The 26,041-nt window shown below is 45.0% G+C and overlaps 1 protein-coding gene across 3 annotated transcripts in view; it reads left to right on the top strand.

Annotated features, from left to right (window-relative positions):
- Nucleotides 1-26,041, top strand: part of cerkl (ceramide kinase-like) — a 75,416-nt gene that overhangs the window by 27,405 nt on the left and 21,970 nt on the right. Inside the window, exons 4-13 of one of the 3 annotated variants that reach the window (XR_006024520.1) lie at nt 2,098-2,161; nt 7,766-7,908; nt 16,464-16,538; nt 20,258-20,435; nt 20,835-20,903; nt 21,156-21,187; nt 21,703-21,808; nt 23,563-23,659; nt 24,832-25,031; nt 25,326-25,492. Coding sequence is in view for 2 of the 3 variants with exons in the window: in XM_042067582.1 (XP_041923516.1) it covers nt 2,098-2,161; nt 7,766-7,908; nt 16,464-16,538; nt 20,258-20,435; nt 20,835-20,903; nt 21,156-21,187; nt 21,703-21,808; nt 23,563-23,659; nt 24,832-25,031; nt 25,326-25,407 (1,046 nt within the window). In the remaining variant the exon portion in view is untranslated. Of the gene's footprint in view, nt 1-2,097; nt 2,162-7,765; nt 7,909-16,463; nt 16,539-17,596; nt 17,628-20,257; nt 20,436-20,834; nt 20,904-21,155; nt 21,188-21,702; nt 21,809-23,562; nt 23,660-24,831; nt 25,032-25,325; nt 25,651-26,041 lie in introns of those variants that run through there. The other 2 variants (XM_042067597.1, XM_042067582.1) reach the window with 2 other exon arrangements.

Below are 26,041 nucleotides of genomic sequence, written 5' to 3'. Positions count from 1 at the left end.
TGGTGAAGCGAGTGTCGAGGCGGAGCCATTAAAAGACGCTTTGCCTAATAGAAATTAAAGATCTCATTCACCGACCAGGGGGAGCTGGGATCACTACAGCGGCACAGAGAGTCACTTAGAGGTTGATTACAGAGGTTTTTATTTATTTATTTATTTATTTAATTATTTATTTATTTATTTTCTGTTCTACTGTAGGTATTTTTTTGGTTGATGCTGTCCTTTCTGTAAAATCCATGAGAACTGCGCGTTACAAGAATTTTTAAGATGCATCATAAGGTTTCTTGGAAGTCCACATGGCTGGTGAGGTGAAGTGAAGTGAAGACACAAACACATACAAAAATACGAAACAATCCAATCAAAACTTGAATAAGATATGCAGTGCATGTTAAACTGCAACACACAGGGCACTATGACTCTGCCCCACATAAATAAAGCGTACAGTAGAAATATTAATTCATGAGACCATGTTGGAGATTAAAGTTCATTTTAATCCCATCAGAGGACTAAGCAATTGCATTTGCATGATAATGACTGATAGTATGTCCACTGTGTGTAACGTTAGTTAATACTGTATTATCAGAGCTTCTCTTTGGTCCTGTGGGCCGTATATGAACCTGCCTGCGGGGCTCAGGCAGCCTAAGTGAATAAACTGTGGAACAAAGTGCCTCTGTTGTGGGGATCAGATTGACAAGGTCAGTTCCAGCTAGTCAGTCTGTCTGGTCAGCACTCTTTGGCCAGTGGTTTGGTTTACACACACACTCCCCCTAAAGGTCATCGACTGGCATTGCAGGCCACGTAGATGTTTGCCAAGTTGTCCCTGAGGCAAGAGTGACTGTGAAAATGGGCTTAGCCAGACTGGATATCGCTATAAAAAAACATTATTCAAAATGCCTGAAAGCATATTGTCAGGAAAATGAAGATTGGGTCGTATTTGCCATGACAGTGTGACATGCAGAGTGGTTTGGTGTAGATTGTTTTTAAACATACTTGTCTTTGAAAACTTCACTTTGTCTTTCATCTTGGCACACTGGTCATTGCAGCAATAATCCTCATTCTGAGCGTTCAGTGTGTGTGTGTGTGTGAGTGTGTGTGTGTGTGAGGTACCTGTTCACAATGCATCATACACACACACACAGACACATGGTACTGCTTAATGTGTCTTCACTGTGGCAGACATGGGGCAGGCATAAAACATTCATGTGTGTGTGTGTGTGTGGGTGGGTGGGTGTGCGTGCACGCTTGTAATGATGTGCATTCTTTCACAAATTTATCTAGTGTCACATCAGTCAGTGAGGAGGATTTTGATGGGTGTGTGTGTGTGTGTGTGTGTGTGTGTGTGTGGCGTGCGCAGCTGGGCTTCGCCCCGCTGGTGGAGGTGCCCCAGAAAATGCTAAGTGGGGCACGGGCACAGGGGTGCCATCTGCGGCAAGCCACCCCGCTTCCCCTGGATTTTTCGCTGGCATTTTCCCCGGTGTGTGTGTGGTGTTTGTGTGTGTGTATTTCTTTGTGTGTGTGTGTGTGTGTGTGTGTGGGCAGAGGTGGTTGCCACGGCAGCGGCGGTGCAGAATGACAGTTTCCCAGCATCTCTAGGGAGATGGAGATGGTGTGTGTGTGTCACCCCCACCTAACCCCCGCCCTCTCCTCATGAACAACACCCACCCACCCACCCACACACACACACACACACACACCACCACCCTCCTCCATGACACTCCATCACACACCCCATCCTAACACTGACTCCCATGTCCCTCCACTGCGATGTAAACCTGCTCTGTTCAGCATCACCATGCAGAGGAGCTCTCCACAGCCTCAGAAATAGCACACAGAGCAACCAAACAATCTCCATCAGCCCTCACAATCCCAACCTTGTTTTTATTTCACACGCCAGCACCAGTCTCTCTCTACCAAAACGCTCTTTTCTCGATTAAAAATGCAAACAGCGTGTGAGCATAAAGTCTGCTTTACGGCCAGGACCATATGCTCGCCACATTCCATTTGCCAAACACTGGCTAAAGCTACTAGCGGCGCTGTTTTTAAGTGTTGTTTTTGTGACTGTCCTTCTGTAACAATCTTTCTCTTCTTCTGCGTTCACAGTCACAGAGAAGAAGGGCCACGCTCTGTCCATCCTGAAGGAGTGCAGGCTGGACAACTACGACGGGTATGTCTTCTCTACGCCACAACACCGCATATTTCCATCAGACCGCCCCGGCTCACTCTAAACAAACAGGCAGAGCTGATGCCAAGCATCACTCCACACACTACAAACACATGAGCCTGTTGGCCTGAGAGACAGAAAGAGAGTGAGAGAGAGAGAGAGAGGGAGGGAGAGAGAGAGAGAGAGAGGGGAGGGAGAGAGGGGGGGAGCGAGAGAGAGGGAGGGAGAGAGAGAGAGAGAGAGAGAGAGAGAGAGAGAGAGAGAGAGAGGAAGAGGGAAGGCCTTCATAGAAGGACATGCTTGACCCTCCCTGAGGAACAGTGAAGCAGAACAGACTGCTGTGTTGTCTGGCTCAGTGTTGACTGCCAGCGCGCTCATGTATTTTTCACTCGTACTTTTTGGATAGCTTGGATATTTGGAGAGTGGTAGTGGTGCTGATATTGGTGAGGGTGGGTAGGGGTAGCAGTGATGAAGCACAATAGCTGGAGAGAGTGGAAATTCTAATTAAAAGGGAGCTTTATTCCGAGGCAGGCTGGGGGGCGCGTTAGGAAAGAGATGGCACCGCCTGAAAGCCAGATGATCGAGTAATCCCGCCTCTGTCTTCTTCTCTTTCTTTCTTTCTCTTTCTCTCTCTCTGTCTCTGTCTCTGTCTCTCTCTCTCTTCCTCTCTGTTTCTCCATTCCCCTGTGCCTTCCTCCTGAGGTGGCATTTAGGCATAATAAATAAAGCAGAGTGACTGGGGCAAGCCTTGACAAAATGAGCCATAATGCTTTGATTAGAGTGGTGTGCTTGCAGAGGTGAGTGTGAGTCTGTTTGTGTGTGCGTGTGTGTGTATGTATATAGTTTGTGTGTGTGTGTGTGTGTTTATGTTGGGGGAAGTGTGAGTCGCACCTCCTGTACTGGAGCCCCCCCCCCCCCCCTCTCTCTCTCCTGTGTGGCCGCGGCAGGTGGCCCTTTAATTACCTATTTTGGAAGCAGTGATGGAGTGCCTGTGTCCACCGGACTGCTGGCACTGGGCCGCCTTTTTCCTCATCCTCCTCTTCTTCCTCTTTTTGGGGTGGGGTGGGGGAGGGGGGTTCAGTCGCGCCACCACACCATCATTACCGTGCACCGCACCGCAGCCCGAGTCACAATTAGCTCCCACCTAAATGTCTTTGGCCTCCCGCTCACGAGCCAACACTTACTGTAGAACCTGCCACACAGACTACAGACCAGCACAGCACAGAGCAGCACAGACCAGGACTGTCCCTGCCTCTGGGTCCAATAAGACAGAGTGAGAGTGAGTGAGAGTGAGTGAGAGTGAGTGAGAGAGAGAGAGGGATACAGAGAGAAGAGAAAGAGAAATAGATAGAGTGATTAGGAGACAAAGAGAGAGGTAGATGTAGATAGACAGACAGTAGGAGAGAGTAAGAAAGAGGGAGAGAGAAAAAAGAGAGATAGTGAGTGAGAGGGCACCAGGAAAGGTAGAGAGAGAGAGAGAGAGAGACAGACAGACAGAGAGAGAGAGAGAGAGAGAGAGAGAAAGAGAGAGATGAGTGGGTTTGGCACTGCGGGTCTTTGATTAAAAGCACAGCATGGCGGTTCTAATAGGAGACAAACAGGACAAGGGCAAACTGAAAGACCGCATCGTTGAGGGGAGTGGAGTCATATTTTGTGTGTGTGTGTGTGTGTCTGTGGGAGGGGGGGGCCTGCAGGATGCAGTGAGACCATCCCTCCCCATGTATTTCCAGGTAATTATGTTGTCAGAGAAGGCCATGGCGTAGCACATTTCCTCCGTAGCTACACTGGACTGGTAGTGCATGTGTGTGACTGTGTCTTTGTGTGTGCTCTCTCTCTCTCTCTCTCACTCTCACTCTCTGTGTGTGTGGTGTGTGTGTGTGTGTGTGTGTGTGTGTGTGTGTGTGTGTGTGTGTGTGTGTGTGTGTGTGTGTGTTTTGGGCTCAGCAGCTCTGAGGGACAGATGGAGCAGGTGAGGAGGGTGGCGGTAGTTGGGGTGGGGTGGATTGACACTGTGGAGATTGAGCCAGTGATCCTGCTCTCACGCACTGATTGCCTCCTTCAGCTCCTCTACTCCCCCCTCCTGCAGGAGCATGGGGGGTGACAGGGGGGTAGGGAACTCTCATAGTTTTTATCTCATTTCAGCCCAAATATATAATATCTATCTATCTATATATATATATATATATATATATATATAGAGAGAGAGAGAGAGAGAGAGAGAGAGGGGAGAGAGAGAGAGAGAGAGAGAGAGAGAGAGAGAGAGAGAGAGAGAGAGAGAGAGAGAGAGAGAGAGAGAGAGAATCAAAGAGAATAAATAGTGGATGCCACCCCCATTTCCCCATTTTAGTCTTTGTCTAACCTTGGTATTTTCCTGTTTAGGCATTGGAGGTCCGCTATTAAGCTTGGTGATTTGAACAGTGGCAGCAGAGGTAAAAATAGACATGTTCCCAATGAGCCTCTCTCACCTTAAGATCAAGTGATAAAATAGGTCAGGCTCAGCTTTGGAATTCTGACTCTAGACTGTATTTAGAACACAGGGTTTTTTTTTTGTTTACACTTCAGACGTTTTAGAGCTCGACAACGCGACTGAAGGGAATCTCTGAAAAGATCAACAAATGTGCTGAAGCTACGCCGCTGGCATTTTTTATTACTGCTGATGAATGAAGTAATTACTGTTTGTTGTACAGACTCGCTCGCAAATTAAATATGATGAATACCAGAATCCCTGGGGTGTGCATTCAGGGTTAAAAACTGATCATGTGATTTTCAGTCTGAGACGACTCAAGTACATAGTCATTTTCTCTGTTTTTAAGATTTACTAACACGTTTTCTGAAAATGTAATTTTCTGTTCGCATGAACGAAATCACTGGTTAAGCTCGGAGGATACCTAAGCTACTTAACCCGGCCAAAAAAAGCTCTTTCCGTTGTTTGCAAAACAGGATAATCTTTAAGCACAAAAGTCCATGGCCTCTCACATGACATGCAATGGACAAATTACATCTGATATCACTGGCTATGCATTCCTTGTAGACATTATAGAAAATTATTTATTTTGAAGGTTGTGTCCAAATGTTATCCCAATGTTTGCAAATGTAGAAATGTTTTTTTTTTGCTCAAGAATGTTTTAAGCAAGAAAGTCTGTGGTATCTTAACGGACATGTCATGTTGTAAGGTCTGAGATGGTTTGGATTATTACATTATAAAATAATATTTGTACATGCAGAAATGCACCACAGCATGCCAAGACTCTAAAGATCTACAGTATCCGATCCGATCTTTTTAAGGTGTCTTAAAACTTATACAATCGATTAAGTGTCCTAGAATGGTGATTTGATTGTTTACTTCATGCTGTGCGGCTGAAGTCGGCCTGCTCTCGTCTGGCTAGAGGCTAATTGGATTGGCACGAGAAAAGGCACCACTTCTCCGTGTCAGTGTGTCACACGAAAGGAGGCTAGAGCCTGTAAGAAGGACATTTTTAGTCTCTCTCTCTCTCTCTCTCTCTCTCTCTCTCTCTCTCTCTCTCTCTGTGTGTGTGTGTGTGTGTGTGTGTGTGTGTGTGTGCGTGTGTGCGTGCGTGCGTGTGTGTGGGGGGGATTTAATGAAGTCCAAGTCAGCTTTGTTCTGTCTGTGAACACCTCCGAGTGGAGCAGTGGTAGTTCTTCGGCATCCTCCTTCATTGTCTTCCTGTGGCTGCTCCCCAAAGAGAAATGTGTTAGAGAGCTCTGCACCGCACGCCAAAGCAGCTCCATCATCTCTGCTCCTTTATCCCACAACACAGCCTTTAATTAACGAATCAAGAACAAGAAGATAATACCGATCACACTTTTTTTCTTTAATAGATCAGAACTCATTATTACAACAGTAGATTTCACAGCTCACTCTCTGGCAATGAAACCAGGCTATTTCAGTTACATTTCGTGTGTGTGTGTGTGTGTGTGTGTGTGTGTGTGTGTGTGTGCGTGCGTGCGTGCGTGTGCTGTGCACGAGTGACAGCTACATTTGGAGGGAAAAAAAAAAAAGTGTGCACAATAAGAATGTTAAAGAGGTGGCACTGCCGCTATGGTTGCAATTACTCCGGTCACACATTAATGTTAATGATCAGCACCTCCAATTGAAAGCCCTTATTTAGACAGAATTTTATTGCCTGGGCGCCAGCCTGCTGATAGATGGCAAACGATGAGAGCTTTATCGCCCGGGCTCTTGTTAGTGGGGATGCGTTGCGAAGCGACAGAACATTAAGCAGGCCCGGGGTGGGCAGGATGGCCCATCAGCCGTCGGCGGGAACGCAAGGGAGACCGTGTTCAGGTCAAACGTACAACGCTGTTTTCATGTCCTCAACCCAAAACTCAAGGCTCCACTGACTTTACATCCTGCCATTCAGCAGTCTTTAGTGACTCCTCGGCCTTTGCTATCCCGCCACTACATGGGTTTCTTTGATATGTTTTACATTCTGAGTGAGTATACATCCCCCAAAAAGATATATATGGATGAATGTAAAGATTTGTTGGTCTGAAATGAATGTCTCCTAAAATGAGATAAAATGTTCTTTATTCTAATAATCGATATGTTTACATGTTAAGTGGGTATATTTCGCCTAAAATGATCTGGATGAATTTGAAGACACACGTTGGTCTCACCCTATAATGTGTGGAAAGATTTGTTGTAATAATTTGTTAATTATTTTGAAATGTCAAACACATGGATGAGTGGATCCCCTTCCAATTAGTGTTTGTGAAAATGTGCAGGGCCAAGCTCTTACTTGGTGTGGTAATGCGCAAGCCACACATGTACTGTGCACTATAGCTCTCTACAGTAGAGAGAGAAGCTCAAAGCAAATCTATTTGGGAAATGGTGCGGTACTGTTAAAAGGCATTTTTGAAATGACTGTAATCAGCTTTGCTGTGGAGTCTTCATTTATTAGTAATGTGCTTAAAGCAGATTAGTGGGCTCAGGCATTTTTAATGATTTATTTTGCGGTGAGAGAGAGATCTGACAGATTTGCTCGATCCATGGAAATAAAAAAAAGTACATTTTCCAATTAGAATGCATGTCTGATTCCACGTATGATGTATCCGTGTCATAATCCACTGTTCCATACATCGAATGGGAATTACAATTTCAATTAGTTGAAATAGATTCACCTAATATACGCTCATAGTATGGAATTGTAATTGCATGCTTTGATGCGATTATCTTTAAGAATATTAGTTTGTATAGACATGAATTCTATTAGACTTTTGCAATATATTAACATAATGTATGCAGTGAAAGTTTAGTGCTAATAAGTTAATTGTTTTATTCTAATGTACTATTGAGCACTATGTTAAAGAACAGTTTAATGTGTGTGTGTGTGTGAGTGAGTGTGTGTGTCTGTGTTTGTGTGTGTATGTGTGTGAGAGAGAGCCTGTTTACATGCAGTGTCTGTGTCTGTGTGTGTGTGTAGCAAGTCCTGTGCCAGTATGCCTGTGGCAATGTGGCCCTTGGTGACGTGGTTGCTCCCTCTCTCTCTCTCTCTCTCTCTCTCTCTCTCTCTCTCTCTCTCTCTCTCTCTCTCTCTCTCTCTCTCTCGCTCTCTCTCTCACTCTCTCTCTCTCGGTGTCCCCCAGAGTGGTGTGTGTTGGGGGGGACGGCTCGGTGGCTGAAGTGGCCCACGGGTTGCTGCTGCGGGCCCAGATGGACGCTGGAAGGGACACAGACTCCATCTTCACGCCTGTCCAAGCAGCACTTCCTCTCGGCGTAATACCAGCAGGTGAGGAGCAAGGGTGGTGGCTTGCGCGCTCCCCGCAGCTGTTCTCAATCCGGACCAATATTTGGAACACCTTTTTTTCCTCTTCCCGCGCCGATTGGACATCCCCCTTCTGTGTGTGTGTGTGTGTGTGTGTGTGTGTGTGTGTGTGTGTGTGTGTGTGTGTGTGTGTGTGTGTGTGTGCGCGCGTGCATGTATGTCTGTCTGTCTGTCTGTCTGTCTGTCTGTCTGTCTGCTGTGTGTATGTGTATTTTTGTGTGTGTGTGTGTGTGTGTGTGTGTGTGTGTGTGTGTGTGTGTGTGTGTGTGTGTCTAATCTTGCATTTGTATACTTACAAAGCCAGTGTTTTGTACATCAAATGTGCATTCTCACCATGAATGCTTAGAGGCGTTACAGTTGTCCGTCACTCCGTTGATGACTGAATGAGAACAATGGCTAGAGCTAATTAACCCATTCAGATATCACAAAGGAATGTTGACCTGTGAAGAAAAAGCATTTGGGGAATGATTCAAATTAACTTCAGCGTGTCAGAGGGATTTGGCCAAGCTACACGACTATTTAGAACTCTTAGCCTGAAAACAAACAGGAGCTATGTGACAACAACCAAGTTCAATTACTATTATTATCCAATTGACTCAATTGCTCTCAGCACTCTAGTGAAGAGCTTGATTACTCAGTAGTGTCAGCATGCTCATCCGCAGCACTTCCTCTTACATCAGGGGTATCAAACTCAAATGAGCTGGGGGCCACTTCCGCCAATGTCATCTGATTGGAGGGCCACATCAGTGTTAAAGAATAATACAAAAAAGAACGGCTATTTTCTAAAATGCTATGTTTTTTTCAAGTACTGTATTTCCAAACACAAAACTACAAACAGAAAGTGCAAGTATTTTTATCTATTTAGACACCGGTGTTAGCAACCTTGTAGCTTATAAATAAAATAATGATAAAATAAATATTAATACAAATTATAAAAACAAACAAAAAAGCATAAAAACAGGTAGGCCTATGTGTATGTTTCACACCAAATAAAAATATTTCCTCTCATAACTGGCAATGGCAATACCTGGCAATAGGCGTCAGGGTTAGGAAAGCAACACCATTGGATTTTTATATCAAAATTTCAAAAGGCCATGGCTTGAAAGGCCATGGCTTGAAAGTTGTCAGAGATAAAGTCCTACTGTAAATGTAAAAATCTTTGAGTGTAAACAAAAGTTTATGAAGGGGGTACATTTACCCATCTAATTTGCCATTGGATGGCAAGCACCTCAAATTATGCACCTTTCAGTAAATACTGGATGAACATATTTGAGCAGGTTTACTCTCTTTTTTGTCATATTACCCAGAAAACAAATGAACAGTAAAACCCCTCAGATGTAGATCAGATGTAGATGTGTTGGGATACCAACAATAGTAAACTATTACTGGCCTATAATCACAAGGCCTACAATAAACCTGGTCAAATCAGTTCCAAATCAGTTCCTATCTATTTCTACTAGCCCTGCTGTCTGTACCACGTTCATTACGGACACTATCATCACGATTACCACTGCAACCTCCGAGCTATGTTGGGCAGAAGGTCGAAATAAGAATGGTATGCTTAGTGGACACAGTCGTATACACACAAAGACGCACCTCCATTCACAGACGTACAGTACCGTGACTATCACTGTCAATAGACGATCGATCATAATCTCCAAAAGGATATTCTCCTTCAGAATCAGAATAGGTGAATAACATAGCCTACCTAAGACTTCATCACACGTGAACGTTTTTCAACATTTGGTGTAGGCCTATTTCTGCTTCAATTTGTGCAAAACTATGGCCTGCATCGCTTCCGCATCATTACAAATGCACGTCTTCGTGTTTCTCGCGTGTAATAATACAAGTATTTCCTGAAAACTGTGTGCAGTGTGCAGCGATTTTGGATTTGAATCAAGCTGTCTAGCAAATAGTGGAGGAGAGTACAAATGGGATTTGTCACCGTACTTGGATCTATCGTCTATTTTAATCACTATCGTTGTTTGTCCAAATTAAAAATACCCTCAAGGGCCGGATTACATTATTATTTTGACATACGTCGCGGGCCGGAATTGGGCCGGACGTGGGCCGGATTTGGCCTGCGGGTCGGGAGTTTGGAACCCCTGTCTTACATCCTCTTGAGATTTACATTTGTGTACATTTATTTACATTTGTGTACATTTATTTACATTTATGTATATTTATTTACATTTATATACATTTTCCACTCCTCAAAATGGAGCGTAGTTCCATATATGCATCACAGGAGATGCTATGGGCCCTTTCCACAAGTAGTCCAAATACGGCGAGAGTGGAGAGCTTGGGCTTCATTTACAGGACGATCATGAGTGACCCAGGCACTGGAGCCAGTCGGGGGGTGGGGGTGGAAAGGGGAGGGATGGGTGTTAGGACGGGAGCACAGGGCCTACTTTTTGGGCCAACAGTTTGACCTTCACTTGTCCTTCGGCGGGGCTGCGGCAAAGCGCGCACCGGAACGGAAGCAGGCGAGCGCGGCGAGCGCCGGCGGAGCCCGTGGAAGCCCTCCAACTCTGCACTCGCCGCAAATTGGTCGCGCCGAGGTCACTGTTTCTCTTCATTAGCGCCGCCGCGTCCCACGGGAGCACTTGTAAACAGCTTCCTGTCACGGGCGTGGGAGGGACAGGCACCCGCCGGGGAATAGAGTGGCCGCACCGGGCCCAGGTCAGTCACGGAGAGAGAGGGAGAGAGAGAGGGAGAGGGGAGGGAGAGCGGGAGGGAGAGAGAGGGAGGGAGAGAGGGAGAGAGAGGGATAGAGAGATAGAAAGAGAGAGAGGGAGAGAGAGAGAGAGAGAGATACAGAGGGAGGGAGAGTGGAGATCAGGCCTGGCTACGGCTCTTTGTCTAGGGGAGGCTGGAGGCAGCTGGGGCCCTCACCACCAAAATAAAACCCCACACCAGTGAACATGAAGCCCATAAACAGGTTTGCCCATAAAAGCGTACATCACACCGCAATTATTCCCTTTAATAATTTAAAGTCACACAACTCAGTGCTATCTCTGAGGGAGTCTAAAATCATATATTTTTTTGCCATGCTATTTTCGTATCTGTTCTGGTTTGTGACAGCTTCGTGAATCTTGAATTTCCCCTGGGGATCAATAAAGTATCTATCTATCTATCTATCTATCTATCTAATCATGGCTGCCAGTCACTTTAATCACAACACGTCCATTTTAAATTGAAATGATGCATACTGTGTTTTTCTGCGTCGAACAAGCCTCTGTAAAGATACTGTCATTTGAAACAGAAAACGCCACACACATTTACAGACACTGATGCACAAACTAAATGTGCTGCACTGCCCAATTAAGGCCCTTTCTGCACACTACAATGTATGCAGTCGGAGATGTATAGAGCATATAAATCGTGGGTTTCTAATTAATTTGCTGGGTCTTAAGGACTGCTGGGGGACTGTTAATTTCTTTGATATTCCAGGCAAAGAACCAAAATGTTGGTGCAGTTTTCATGAGACTCTCAGACATGCTTGACTAGCGAGTCATTGCATCACATTCATCTGCCTAGATGGGGGAGACATTAACAGCCTTATGAATATTCATGCTGTCTGCTTAATTAAGTTAATTGTTCTGCAGAAGTGCTTGCACTTCCAAGGACATTTTTTTCCCTTTTTTTTCTTTTCTTTCTCAACAACCACCCCCCCCCCACCCCCCACCTCCTCCTCGTACCCACCTCCCTCCCCCAAACCACCTCACTACCACCACCACCCCACTGCCTTCTGCCTCCTCATCTCTCGTTCCCCTCACAAATATCTGCTATGTTAGCTACCTTCATCCGTCACGGCGCCCAGAAATGGATAATGCAAATGTATGGCTGGCCTGATGTTGTTGGCACAGGCGGCTGCTCTGTGCCTTCTGGGAGGGGAGAATGAATGAGGTGAAATATGGAATTGCCTCTCCTGGTTTCAATGCGGGCAGCACAAAGACTGGCGACGGTGAAAACAATAGATGTGGCTCACGAGGCAAAGATGAACGCCGCTGCATTAGTGCCTACCGGGGAGGAGCGGAGGCTGATCTGTGTTACATCTCAGGTGGTCTTAACAAATACAGTCATATTAGAACACAGGCTGAGCGCTAAAATGGCTGATGACATTTTGTTAGAATGAAATCCAATTGTTGTACCACTGGAGGAGTTAATGTAATATGTTAATCTATGAGGTATGAACCAGCTGTATATGCACTCCCCCCCCCCCCCCCCCCATTCCCCAGAATTGGGGTATTTCCCTTGACTCAAGAAACAAGCAATGCAGCAGGGGCTTTTCTGCAGGGGCATGTGGATCGGCATCTTATCCAAGCACTGTAGGGACTGGGGACAGCTCGATGGTGTTTTAAGCCCCCAACGTCGTCTTCCAGGCAGTGCTGCCACCGTGGACTTAAAGGCATCTAATCCTAACCCTAACCTTAACCTTAACCCATGCCTAACCCTAGCGCCTTCCAAGCAGCGCTGCCTTGAAGACAAAGTTGGGGGCTTAAAACACCAACAAAACTGGGGACATTTGTAGAACCAATAGAACTTACTGACGCTGCTAAAAAAGTATCTGCCGTCAACATACTGTTTCCGTGTTTCAATAAATATGTCTACTAAATATGAGTATAAAGGTATCTATCTACTAAATATGAGAGTGATATTCAGAATGAGCCGTGTGAGTGTAGACACATCTAGTGAGTGTGAGTGTAAACGAGGGAGCGTTGGCCAGGAAACTGGGCCCTGAGTGGAGTCCAGAGCCGTGCCCGGCCGCCAGCTACTGGTGATGTCACCGCAGCCATATGGGAGCTCCCAGAGAGAGCAGGAAGTGAGAGGGATCTGGGCAGTGCTGGGGGCCAGGGTGTGTGTGTGTGTGTGTGGGGAGGGGGGGTGTTCCAGGCTTCCAGCAGCAGTGTCCTGGGAGGTAAGGCCAAGCCCTCACTACCTGTGGCCAAGCTGTCAGCTCTGCAAAAAGCCCACCCCCTATACAGACACACACACACACATACAGAGACACCCACACGCGCACACAAACAAACACACACACACACACACACACACACACACATACACACACACACACACACACACACACGTCCACTTTCTCTAACCGGTCGTCCGAGGGGGGCCGCCACATGTCGGAAAGGGAACGACTCAATCCATCACCTCCGTCCTGTACTCATTTACAGACATTTGTTTTCATACCCAGTTAATCTCAGCAAACAAAATGGCCGAGATAGCGGCATGAAAGGAAATGCCTACTCACCCGACAAGGGCAACCTGCTCTCTCTCTCTATCTCCCTCCCTTCCTATCTCTCCATCTATCTCCCTCCCTCCCTCCCTCTCTCCCTCTCCCTCCCTCCCTCCCTCTCTCCCTCTCCCTCTCTTTCTCTCTCTCTCTCTCTCTCTCTCTCTCTCTCTCTCTCTCTCTCTCTCTCTCTCTCTCTCTCTGTCTATCTGTCTATCTGTTTGTCCCTGCCAGTAATCAGTGCAAACACAGACACCTGTTCTTTCCTCGCCACTACCAATAAGGTAAACCAGCTTAATTGGCACAAGACAGTATTAAGTGAAATTAATGCCCTCTAACAAAGTGCTGCCTCCTTTTAATCATTAACTCCACCTCACTTTTTGCGGCCCACACTCGTTGATTGGAGTCATTGCTTTGAAAAAGAAAACACATGGGGGTACTGACCTATAGTGCTCAGGTGGTGGGTCTGAGTGGTAGCAAATGCAACAGAGCCCTGTGTGTAGTGAACACACACATACACACACACACACACACACACACACACACACACACACACACACACACACACACACACACACACACACACACACACACACACACACACACACACACACACACGGGCAGTATTTCAATTATATGTATTTAAAATACGTATTTAATTACTTTAGCATATTTTGTAATTTGTATTTTGCAGGATTAGAAAAACTCAAATGTAGTTTGTAACAAAATACTTTGAGGGATTGTATTTGAGTATTTCAACTACTTAAATACTTCTCAAATAAGCCAAAATGTCATCACTCAATTAAATACTACCCGCTATAACCATGACAATAGGCAATGCTTATCAGAAAGCCAAAGGCCAGAATCTTGGTGAATCTGGTTTTAAGAATAGGTTGGGTGCCTGGAGATATCCTTAGGGCAATTCCCTGTATTCAACTGTAATGTTGACCTAAACATTTCATTACCTTTTTGGAAGACAAGCATGAAATGTTTACCCATTTTCCATTTTTCTTACTGTGGTATGTCACATTGTGACCAACTTAAAAGTGTTAGATCCAACATTCTTCTATTACGATCCCCTCTGAACTTGTGTAAAGTTGAAAAAAAATGAAAAGGAAAGTCAATTGCGGGAGCCAAAATGGTCAACTTTATCACCCTTCTGTAAGGACAACATGGGGTGTAAACCAAATTTGTTTGTTTATGTCAATTTTTGTCACCCTGTAGACAACTTAAAGCCCCTTAAACCCCTTAGAACATGTCAGGAAGTTGAAAGAAATTAAAAAAAGTAACTAGGAGCTTGAATTGTTAGGTGTGTTAGGTGCTACAAGACTAAAATTTGAAAACGATACAGATAAGATACTGAGGGAGCATATTAGGACCACGGCCTTTGACCCCATGATCTTGAGTACCTAATAGCTGATGTTCATTCTTACTATAGGACAGTATTAAAACTTGGATTTGGCATGAGGGTTTATGTAAGGAGTAACATCCGCATTTACTACAGGACAGTATTAAAACTTGGATTTGGCATGAGGGTTTATGTAAGGAGTAACATCCGCATTTACTACAGGACAGTATTAAAACTTGGATTTGGCATGAGGATTTATGTAAGGAGTAACATCCGCATTTACTACAGGACAGTATTAAAACTTGGTATTAAAACTTGGATTTGACATGAGGAGTTATGTAAGGAGTAACATCCGCATTTACTACAGGACAGTATTAAAACTTGGATTTGACATGAGGAGTTATGTAAGGAGTAACATCCGCATTTACTACAGGACAGTATTAAAACTTGGATTTGACATGAGGAGTTATGTAAGGAGTAACATCCGCATTTACTACAGGACAGTATTAAAACTTGGATTTGACATGAGGAGTTATGTGAAAGGAGTAAGATCCGCTGAGGTGTCCTGACATGCAGAAATAATGGAGGAGACGGAGACAAAGACCTCGCGGAGTGGAATTCTCTCCCAAGTTAAATCAGTCCGTATATTGGGACACCTTATAGGTTGTTATTCTGTTTATCCCCCATGTTGCCAGTAGGCATGCATTTATAGCACAACAAGGGAAATGTAGTTCAGTTTAAAAAGAGGTCGACCTGTTCAATTTTTTGTACTACTTACATTGGTTATGGAAAATGATGATGGGTGGTTTGTTACAGTTGATTCCACTGTTGCGAAGCCTGCTTGTCAGTTCAATCATTGTTTACATTGATATGGGATGGTGATTACATTTTGTACAGAATTTATAGCCCCCTGCCAGCCAATCAAAAATAGTATTTCTTGTCTCTTGGGGATACATTTTCAATAATATGCCTTGTTAGTATACCATGATTATTGTGTGGGTATTTTTGTATTTCCAAATGACTAATTACTTGTATTTTAATTAAATACATTTTTCACATCAGTATTTTGTATTTTATTTTGTTACATTTCATGAGCCAGTATTTGTGATTTGTAACAAAATAGTTTTTGATGTATTTGTACACACACACACACACACAATCACACACACACACACTAGGCTAAGGGAAAGCATTGCCTTTGCTGAGGTGACAGGAACTAAAGGGAGTAATTTTGTGTCATGAATAGTGATTACATTTACGAGAGGTGCACACTGTAACGTGTAAACAGGAAACTCACTAGGCTCGCACCTGCACTTGTGTGTGTGTGTGTGTGTGTGTGTGTGTGTGTGTGCACACAGAACACAGTGCACAGCCACAAGGAAACTTTTAATCAAAGCTACACTTGCACTGTGTTAAAGCGCACGTGCGTGTGTGTGTGTGTGTGTGTGTGTGTGTGCGATGGTGTGTGTGCGCGTGTGTGTGCGTGTGCGTGTGCGCGCGTGTGTGTGTGTGTGTGTGTGTGTGTGTGTGTGTGTGTGTGTGCACGCGTGTGTGCGTGTATGTGTGTGTGCGTGTATGTGCGCGCGCGCGCGCGCGCGCGCGTGTGTGTGTGTGTGTGTGTGTGTGTGTGTGTGTGTGTGTGTGTGTGTGTATGAATATGTGTTTTCAGTGTCTAATGTACTGTCCATATTTCATCCTGTACATAGGTAAACAAAACCTGCATTACTAACATAGACGATTCACCTGCACATATTAACACGGCCTCCAACTCTCCACTCAGCTGAACTTATTAACACGGCCTCCAACTCTCCACACACCTGAACTTATTAACACGGCCTCCAACTCTCCACACAGCTGAACTTATTAACATGGCCTCCAACTCTCCACACAGCTGAACTTATTAACACGGCCTCCAACTCTCCACAGGCTCGACTGACATTGTGGCCTGCTCGGTCCATGGGGTCAGACATCCGATCACGGCTGCCCTGCACATCATCATGGGTAAGCGCATACGCGCACACACACACTCACATAACTCACACACACACACACACACACACACAACTCACTCACTCACACACACACTCACACACACACACACACACAACTCACACACACACACAACTCACACACACACACACAACTCACACACACACAAACAACTCACACACACACACACACAACTCACACACACACACAACTCACACACACACGCACAACTCACACACACACACAACTCTCTCTCTCACACACACACACACACACACACACACACACATACACACACTCACACAACTCTCTCTCTCACACACACACACACACACACACACACAACCACAACTCTCTCTCTCTCACACACACACACAACCACAACTCTCTCTCTCTCTCACACACACACACACACACACACACACACACACTCACTCTCACACAACTCCAATACTCGGTACAGTAACCGTTCCAGTTCCACTGCCACTGGAGGGGCCTGAAGGTAGGGCGATTTAATGGAGCAAAAACATACACTTTATTAATATGTAAATGCGATTCATATTTACTCTTCAATTCCACTGAGTTATGTGTGCAGGGGCAATGCTATGGGTTCCTGTGTTGGAAGAGGCTCGCTCGCTCTCGCTTGCCACTATGGCAGCGTGTGCGGTCTGTGCAATCTGCTGCTTAATTAAGAGCCATGTTTGTTATTGTGTGTGTGTGTGTGTGTGTGTGTGTGTGTGTGTGACAGATACACTGTATATATGACTGTGTTGTACTGCTATACTGTATGTGTGTATGTGGGTATGAGTGTGTGTGTGTGTGTGTGTGTTCCCACATAATTAAAGGAGTGTGTGTGTGTGTGTGTAAGAGATCACCCATATATGGTCAAAAAAATTTAAGTACAGTGGAAGGACTGTGTGTGTGTGTGTGTGTGTGTGTGTGATCACCCATATGCCCACAAAATATAAGTACAGTGGAAGGAATGTGTGTGTTGAGGAAGAGGGGGGGTCTTATGTCCCCAATCCATTTTTCCCTCTTTTTGTGTCTTGATGGGAGGATCTGGTTAACAGGTCCCCTGGAGCCAGGAGCCAATCCCAGGAGGTATGGGGAGGGAAAACCCGCCGCTGTCAATCAGTCATCTCTCTCTCGCTCCGCTCTGGAGCTTTTCTCACACCACTCACTTCCCTGCCGCAGTGCCAGTCAAACCCCACCACCCCCACCTCCACCACCACAACCTCCACCCTCCACCACCCATTTCCTGTCCCATCATCTTTTTGGCTTAGTTGTGCATTTATTTGCGTTGAAGGGAGAACATGGCGCAGTGTCGACTGTGTCGAGGTGTTTTGAAGTGCTCACTGATACGTCCGGCCCATTGTGTTGACTGCGTGAGCTCCTCTGGGCTTAGCATGACAGACAAGCGGATTTGCCTTGTGTCAGGGGATTACACGCTACAGATAGACTTGCTTCCACTATCTGGAGAGACAAAAAAAGGCATACATGCAAGCAACATTTCAGCCTAAGCTTAGTGTTCTTAAGTTAGAAAAATAATGAGACGTGAGAAAGAGACAATGAAATATTGTTTGATTTGGGTTTTTTTTTTTTACTTAAAAAAGCTTAAAGGCTTAAAAAGGCATAAAAATGCATTATTGCTGTTTGTGACAAAAGTTGAACTGTCTTGTTTCCCCAAAAGGAATCAGATGTAATATTCCAGCCTTGTGATTATGCTGAGCAGTGGTGCTACTACAGAATAGAACAAAGCGTCTAGAGGAGGATTGGGTGGTGGTGGGGGTGGTGATGGTGGTGGGGGCGGTGGGGGTGGTGGTGGTGGTGGGGGTGGTGGTGGTGGTGGGGGTGAATGGTGGTGGTGGTGGTGGTGGGGGTGGTGATGGTGGTGGGGGTGAATGGTGGGGGTGGTGGTGGTGGGGGTGAATGGTGGTGTGGATTGGGTGCTGTTTTCTTGCATGGAGGGGAGAAGTCCTTTTGGAAGGCATCATGCTCTTCAATAGATCCAAATGATTAACTAAGGTCTGACCCCTTCACACCAGAGAATCTTGCTCATCATTAAGACTTCAGTCATAAGACTGAGGCCATATGGTGTTGTAATTCATAGGCCTTCGACGATTTTTTATTTTTTTTTTTGCAGTGGAATAGGACCAGGGCCAGTTTTGTGAGCAGCAACTGGGGCTGGCAAATTGGTATCCACCTTCGTCTGTTAGAGAGAAGCGGCCGACTGTCTTTCTCTCTCTCTCTCTCTCTCTCTCTCTGAGTGGGCCGGCTCTATGGCGTCTCTGAGCTGTGATTAATTAGTCTAACGCAGAATAGCAGCGTCTGGCATGAGTTTGCTGAGCTAAGTCACAATGCGCGTCCACATCTGCCAAAAGGGGAGAGAAAACCAACTGACAGTACGCTCTCCTACCACCTGACAACTCGCACAACTCACAAGCCCGCAACGCACACTCACTGAGAGCCTCTGTTTGTGGAAGCAAAAGGCAGCTAAAAAAAAAAAACACAATACAAAGATGCTAAATTTGAACCATATCCTGTCTTAAAACGTCTGGCCTCAATTTGCCTCGAAGGCAAAAAGAAGCAGAAAATACAAAACAAAAAAACCACAACAAACCGTAATAACAAACACGCGAGTGGCACCCGAGACACCTGACACAAATAAGAGCGTAGGGCCCATTTGCCCGAGCCAATGGAAAACCTTGTTCATTTCTAATTAAGCAATATTTACGCATGTGAATAAGGCCAACTGGCGGGATTTTTTTTTCCTTTTTTTTTTCCGGGAGGCTCATGAATAATGCATGAGGCTGCGTTGAGCCGCAAACGCGGGGCCAGACAGAAGGAGGTCAGGAATGTGCAGAGCGGGCTGATGGGATTGGACCTGTCCGACAGTGGTGCCACCACCAGAGCCGTGACAGAGGCATGCTTGGCCAGCATTCCCCCCACGCTTGCTTACACGATGGATGACATTTGTCCACATGCTGTTGAATTGACGCAGAAGACTCAACTGCAGATGAGTTGTTACAGGGCACACTTGATTGCGGAATCTTCTTGGGATACAAAGAGAGGTCAACAACTGAGAATGTGACCCATGATTTTTGATGGGGGTCAGCTGATCTGGACTGGTTTGATGTCGCCACCAAGTCCACAGCTGTGGTAAACCCGCCTTGTCATTGGTCCCCTCAGGATCAGTTAAAGCACATACATTCTGATGTGCTTCATGGTTTCACCTCCATAAAATATTTATATAAATAAGAATGTTTGGTTAATAGCTTAACTTCTTTCATAATAGTCATCTGTTCTGGTGATTTATGTTTAGTGTATAAGTATAAGTATATATACTCTTTTGATCCTGTGAGGGAAATTTGGTCTCTACTAATCACGGCGCAGTGAGCTGCCTGCCACCACAGCGGCGCTCGGGGAGCAGTGAGGGGTTAGGTGCCTTGCTCAAGGGCACTTCAGCCGTGCCTACTGGTCGGGGTTCGAACTGGCAACCCTCCGGATACAAGTCCAAAGCGCTAACCAGTAGGCCATGGCTGCCCCTTAAAGTGCCCCTTATAGTGTCTTTCATATAAAGCAGGTTCAGAAAGATCTTCACTTTCATATTTACACAAGGACTGCCTTCCCTACTGTAAAGGCCTGACTTGTGTGGCATGTTCAAAGTTGTGTTTTATTTGTGTGTGTGTGTGTATGTGTTTATATGTGTGTGTGTGTGTGCGTGTATGCAGGACACCGGCAGCCTGTGGATGTGTGTAGCTTCAGCTCGCTGGGCCGGCTCCTGCGCTTTGGCTTCTCCGCCATGTTTGGCTTCGGCGGGCACACGCTGGCGTTCGCCGAGAGGCATCGCTGGATGCCCCCTAGCCAGCGGCGCGAGTTTGCTCTGATCAAAACACTGGCAAATCTCAAGTAAGCCACCGATCCCAACACCGACCCCGCCCAATTTTTGTTTGTCTCCGTCTTTCTCTCCTTTCCTGTCCCTCTCTCTGAAGCTCTCTCCCTTGTTGGAGAGTGTGGCTGTGGCCTCCAGAGAAAGGCTCATGCCAGCCAGCCAGCCTGGTATCAAAGGCGGGTACAGCTTCTACCAGCATGCTGAAAGGAGTCCCAAGAGATAGTCTTTTGCCCATGCTTGGAAGAATCAGTTATTTTTCTGTATCTATCTCCCTATCTATTTTCTCCCTATCCATCTGTCTATCTGTCTATCTAGCCATATATCTATCTATTCGTCTATTTGTTTATCTATCTATCTATCTATCTATCTATCTATCTATCTATCCTTACCCTTGTGTGTCCTCTTCCTCTGTGCAGACCTGAAGACTGTGAGTTGTCCTTCCAGCCTGTGAAGCCTGGCACTGATGAACCTCAGGAACGAACAGAGTAGGTGGCGATGGGCAGCTCTCTGGCCCTGGCCTAATTTTCCCGCTCCTCTCTCGGCTGGGCTCTTCTAGTAATTGCCTCCGTGTAATTTTAAAACAAGCCTCCCCCTGCTTAATTGGCTACTGGAAAAGAATCAAAACGCTGAAGGTCACCCAACTGAAGGTAACAGTAGGGGAGGCTGTTTATCTGAAGCACACTACCCTTTATGCAGTGTGATATCAACACCTTTGTTGTCTGTGTGTCTTTCCACAGAACAGGTTCCAGGAAAGACGTCAGCGATAATGGTGAGAAATGGAGGATAACAGGTTTCATTTGTTACAGGATATGATATGATATGATTTTGTTTTATAATTAATTACCTCCTCTAATTATTAATTAACGAATTCCTCTATCTTCCTCATTTCTGTCTGTTTATCAATTACACTTTCTTTGAATTATCTCTATCTATCTATCTATCTATCTATCTATCTATCTGTCTGTCTGTCTGTCTATATATGTCTGTCGATCTATCAATTACATTTTCTTTGAATTATCTCTATCTATCTATCTATCTGTCTGTCTGTCTATCTATCTATCTATCTATCTATCTATCTGTCCATCAATTACACTTTCTTTGAATTATCTCTATCTATCTATCTATCTATCTATCTATCTATCTATTTATCTATCTATCTATCTGTCTGTCTGTCTGTCTGTCTGTCTTGTCTATATTTCTGTTTGTCTGTCTATCTATCAATTACACTTTCTGTGAATTATCTCTATCTATCTATCTATCTATCTATCTATCTATCTCTATCAGATGGTCAGTCCTGGCAAACCACTCAGGGCCTGTTCCTGAACATCAGCATCATGGCCATCCCCTGCCTGTGCTCCATGGCACCCAGAGGCCTGGCTCCCAACACCAGGTCAGTGGGACGACTTATTTCTGGGCTTTCTTTTTCCGCCTGCACCGGCCAGACTGGGGCATCACGCAACTTACATTAGTGGTGGAGAATGCCATCTCCTTACTTTCTTGTCATGGTGTGACCGCAAAATCCTTAAAGACTAGGTCAGTGTATCTGTAACACCCAACTCTAGACTGGCCTGAGCTCTGAAATCCCATGTCCTGGCAGGTCCCCTCTAGCCTTTGGGTGGTGGTTCGGGTCACGCAGTGCAGAGCAGAGCGGGGCGTGGCAGGGCGGGGCAAAGCCGGTGGAGGTAGGGGGGGCGGGGCGGGGCCACTCTGAGGGAGGTAATCCCAGAGACTGGAATCAGTGGCTGGATCAGACCGCTGAGGTCAAAGGCATCTAGATGGACTAATCAGCACATAATTACTCTGATTAAACTGAGTGACTTAGGAGCGGAGCATCTGTCCACAGGCCTTTGGGACGTCTCAGTGCCCGCCCCCCCCCTCCCCCCCCCCCCAAATACTGCACCCCCTCTCGCACCTCACCCCATGCTAGGTGCAGCAAACGCACAAAGCAACAGGGCTCCTGCAGGTCATTCAGAGAATACAGACCTCACCATAGATGAGAACTCAACTGCCTCTGTGCAAAACATTGGAACAATGGTCATGTGAATTCCACATTCCACCCTTCCTTGTTACAGTTTTTCTCAGTCGCTTTGGTGCTTTTCTCAGATCAGAATGAAAATTCTCATAACTATTAGTTCAGCCATCACAACATTTAGTCATTTGTGCACATCATAGTAGCAATTTCTACTTCCTCTGAACAAATTGCAAATGCTTTTGAACATGTATCAGTTGCTTTGTCATGTCAGTCAAAATGAACTATACTTATGGATGCTGAATAGTTGTTCCCAATAAAACTAATAGTCTTCATTTCATTGCTTGAGTCATTACATACAAAATTGGTGAACTAGTTATCAAATTCTGCCACAATGCTGTAGAATTGCAAAGAGCATACAGTAAAACTGTGAAACGTACATATTCAGTGTCTTGTACTCACTTACTCCCCTAACTACAGCAATTTGTAACTTTACTGTAGTTTTCATATGGCTGTACAAGTACTGTATAGTGCTGTCCTGAGCATTTTCAGGTAGTCACCGAGTTCTGACCTTTTTTTTGCATGGGAAAACACTGAGAGCATAAACTGTCGTAATGAAAACATGACAAAGCCATTTGACTATCTTGTTCATAAACGATGGTGTCAAGACTTCTCATTTTGATGATACTGGCAGTTTCATTGACATAAAAACTTGTTTTTGAGGAATGGACTATCCATTTTGAGCAAGTGACGTGCTTTTGCAGGTTATCCACTAGGTTTTGCAGTTTGCACTAATTGTTTTGAGAAATGCACTAACTGCTGTGCAAATGTTAATAGTGATGTGAGAAAAGCACCAAAGCGACTGAGAAAAACTGTAATATGAGCAGATTGAGTGCAGTGTGTCCTGAATCGTTGTGAGGAAGTCTTTAGTGTACAATACCCTATACACTACAATGGGTTACTTGGTCTTATAAGTCTATATTTAACTGGCGTGGTGCAGCAGTGGTAACATCACTGCCTGCCAGTCGGACGACCCGGGTTCGGTTCGATGCGATCACTCGTTGCGAGTGTCACTTTCGAGAAAAGCATCTGCAAAATACCAGTGAACTTTAACTAGATTATATACAGTAGTATTGCAGTTTATTACATTTATTCAATCTTTGTCTTGTTTATAGGCTGAACAATGGCAGCATGGCCTTGATCATGGTGGGGAACACCTCCAGATCAGAGTTCGTCAAGCACCTAAAGAGATACAACAGCATAAACAATCAGGTACGGTCATCCCTTTCATGCCTGGATTGAAGGCCCAGTCCAGCAATGGAACTACCCCCACTGATCCCACGCAGGAAATCCAGCCAACGCTAATGGAGTTAGCAACCTTCTCAGCTTAAGCAGAATTAGCATACTGTCAAGTCAAATTAGTCCACCATTGTCAGACTCCCGTAAAACACTTTTCAGGCTAATACAGATTAGCCCATTTCAGAGCTCCCTTCTCTCTCCCTTCTTTTTTCCTCTCCCCAGCAATCCAATCTAAGGGTGTTTGTTAACCTACATTCTATATTTATACATTGTGTAGGACGACTTACAGGCGGATGACAAGAACTCACTGTGTAAGTGAGATATTTGCGGGGGCTAAAGGCAGCGCCAGCAGACAGATAAGATAGATCAGAACCAGAGATGACACCATCAATGCATGCCTGTTTGTGCGCAAACCTATTTAATTAAAAAAATATGGGAACAGGAAGGATCTCAACCTCATAGGGGAAAAAAATACTTCAGTCAGGTCTTGTTTTCCTTATTTGTGTTGTTGGAAGGATATGTTTGAGGGGGAAAACACGGAATTCAAATAAAGTTCCGCTCACATCCTGTAAACGCTGTTAATAATAGATAAAGGCTTAATTTAACTAACATAAACAAACTATGCAGATTTAGGGTGATGTGTTTGATGTGCTTTGACTCTGTCATGAACCCTCTCTTCACTTCAAAAAGCTAAATTTGAACCGAATGGATGGGCAGCAAGCCCATTCCAGGTCTGGCTAGTGACCAAGTTCACCCCAGGTCACGGGCAGAATTGATGGTGTCCGCCTTTAAGCACCAATGTCTTGCTGTTCACCAGTGCCCCCTTGTGGACAGCAAATAAGCTACACTCAAGTGTCATAATGCTCATGTATTTCAAATGTGTAACCAGTTGATTTAAATGACTCAGTTCAGTGCTTTTGTTTGTACCATACAAGGGTTTGAAACATGTTTTCAACTATTTACATTTTCAAACATGTACTTTTTTTATCAAAATAACATTTTGCAATAAAGAAACTACTTTTTGTCAGCGTGACCATTTCCCAGGTTTTGTACAGTGATGATTTTCCTATCTGCGATGGACTCTTATGTCACACTTTGAAGACCTTTCCAGGTGACCTAACAACACCTCACCTTTCCTATCACAGTTCAGCTTCTCATTTGTGGAGACGCACACCGTCAAGGCGGTGAAGCTCCGACCAAGAACTCAGGGCCACTGGACTGACGAGGTGTCCGAAGAAAATGAGGAGGTCGATTCCAAGAGCGCCCCCATAATCTCCTCCGAGGGCTCGTGCCCCTGGAACGTAGACGGGGATCTGCTAGAGGCCCCCTCTGAACTCTACATCAGGTACTACAAGAGTTCCTCTTCACCTTCCTGCTTTTCACTGTCTGAGCGGAACTGCTATAGCGAACACAGAGGCCAGCCTAGGAAATGCCTTGACTTCCTGGCAGCGATTCCACACATACCTCATCATAAATTCTAAGTTAACTTTGTTTTCGGCTACATTCTTAGCTGCTGTGTTGATAGTATTGGGGTTATGGTACAAGCGCTAGTAGAAGGCCAAGCTGTGTTACTGTTTATTTGAATGAAAGCGAGAGGCAGGGGGAAGTCTGTTGATTCAGCTCCTTGTGTTTCTCACAGGGTCCACCCAGAGCTTTTAACACTGTTTGGAGAGAACCTGGAGGAAGCTGAGGAGTCTCCAATAAAGTGCAGCTGCATTTGAAATATGCACACACACACACACACACACACACACACACACACACAATCTTTTAAACCTTTAGACACAGGTCTATGACTGGATGATTGTAAGGATTTACACCCACACAAACACACATTTCACATAGTAAAACAAAAACACTTTAGCTACAGGTATACGACTCCAAACACAGGACAGAGTCTTTTTTAAATAGACAAAATTTATATAAAACCAAAAAAACATTGCATTCCAGTGCATGATAACTTACCAAAGTACAACCAAATATTAACATCTGGAAAATTGTTTACATATGTTTGAGGAGTTATGCATGATGCATATTTTGTCTTCTTCCAAATAGCAATAAAAAAACAAACAAATTGAATTGTGCTTTCATGTACAATTCCCTGAAAAAGCGAATTACATTTTCTCTTTCTGTCTTCGTCAACATGATCTTAAAATGCATACAGGCATCTTAAACCTTAACCTAGATCCTTGCCGTTCTCCTAATCTAGAGATAAGATTCCGTTTTGAATCCCCTCTCATTTGCGCAGCTGTGTACAGATTCTGAAGTCTCCCCTGGGACCTAACGTTCTCATGATCACAGGACAAACAATTCTGTGTCTGAGCTCCCGTTCGCTGTTGTTTGTGTCATTTTTTA

Source organism: Alosa sapidissima, chromosome 2, assembly GCF_018492685.1.
Source record: "Alosa sapidissima isolate fAloSap1 chromosome 2, fAloSap1.pri, whole genome shotgun sequence".
Taxonomy (NCBI): domain Eukaryota; kingdom Metazoa; phylum Chordata; class Actinopteri; order Clupeiformes; family Clupeidae; genus Alosa; species Alosa sapidissima.
The sequence above is the reverse complement of the archived record's forward strand: the minus strand, read 5'-3'. Positions and strand labels throughout refer to the sequence as shown.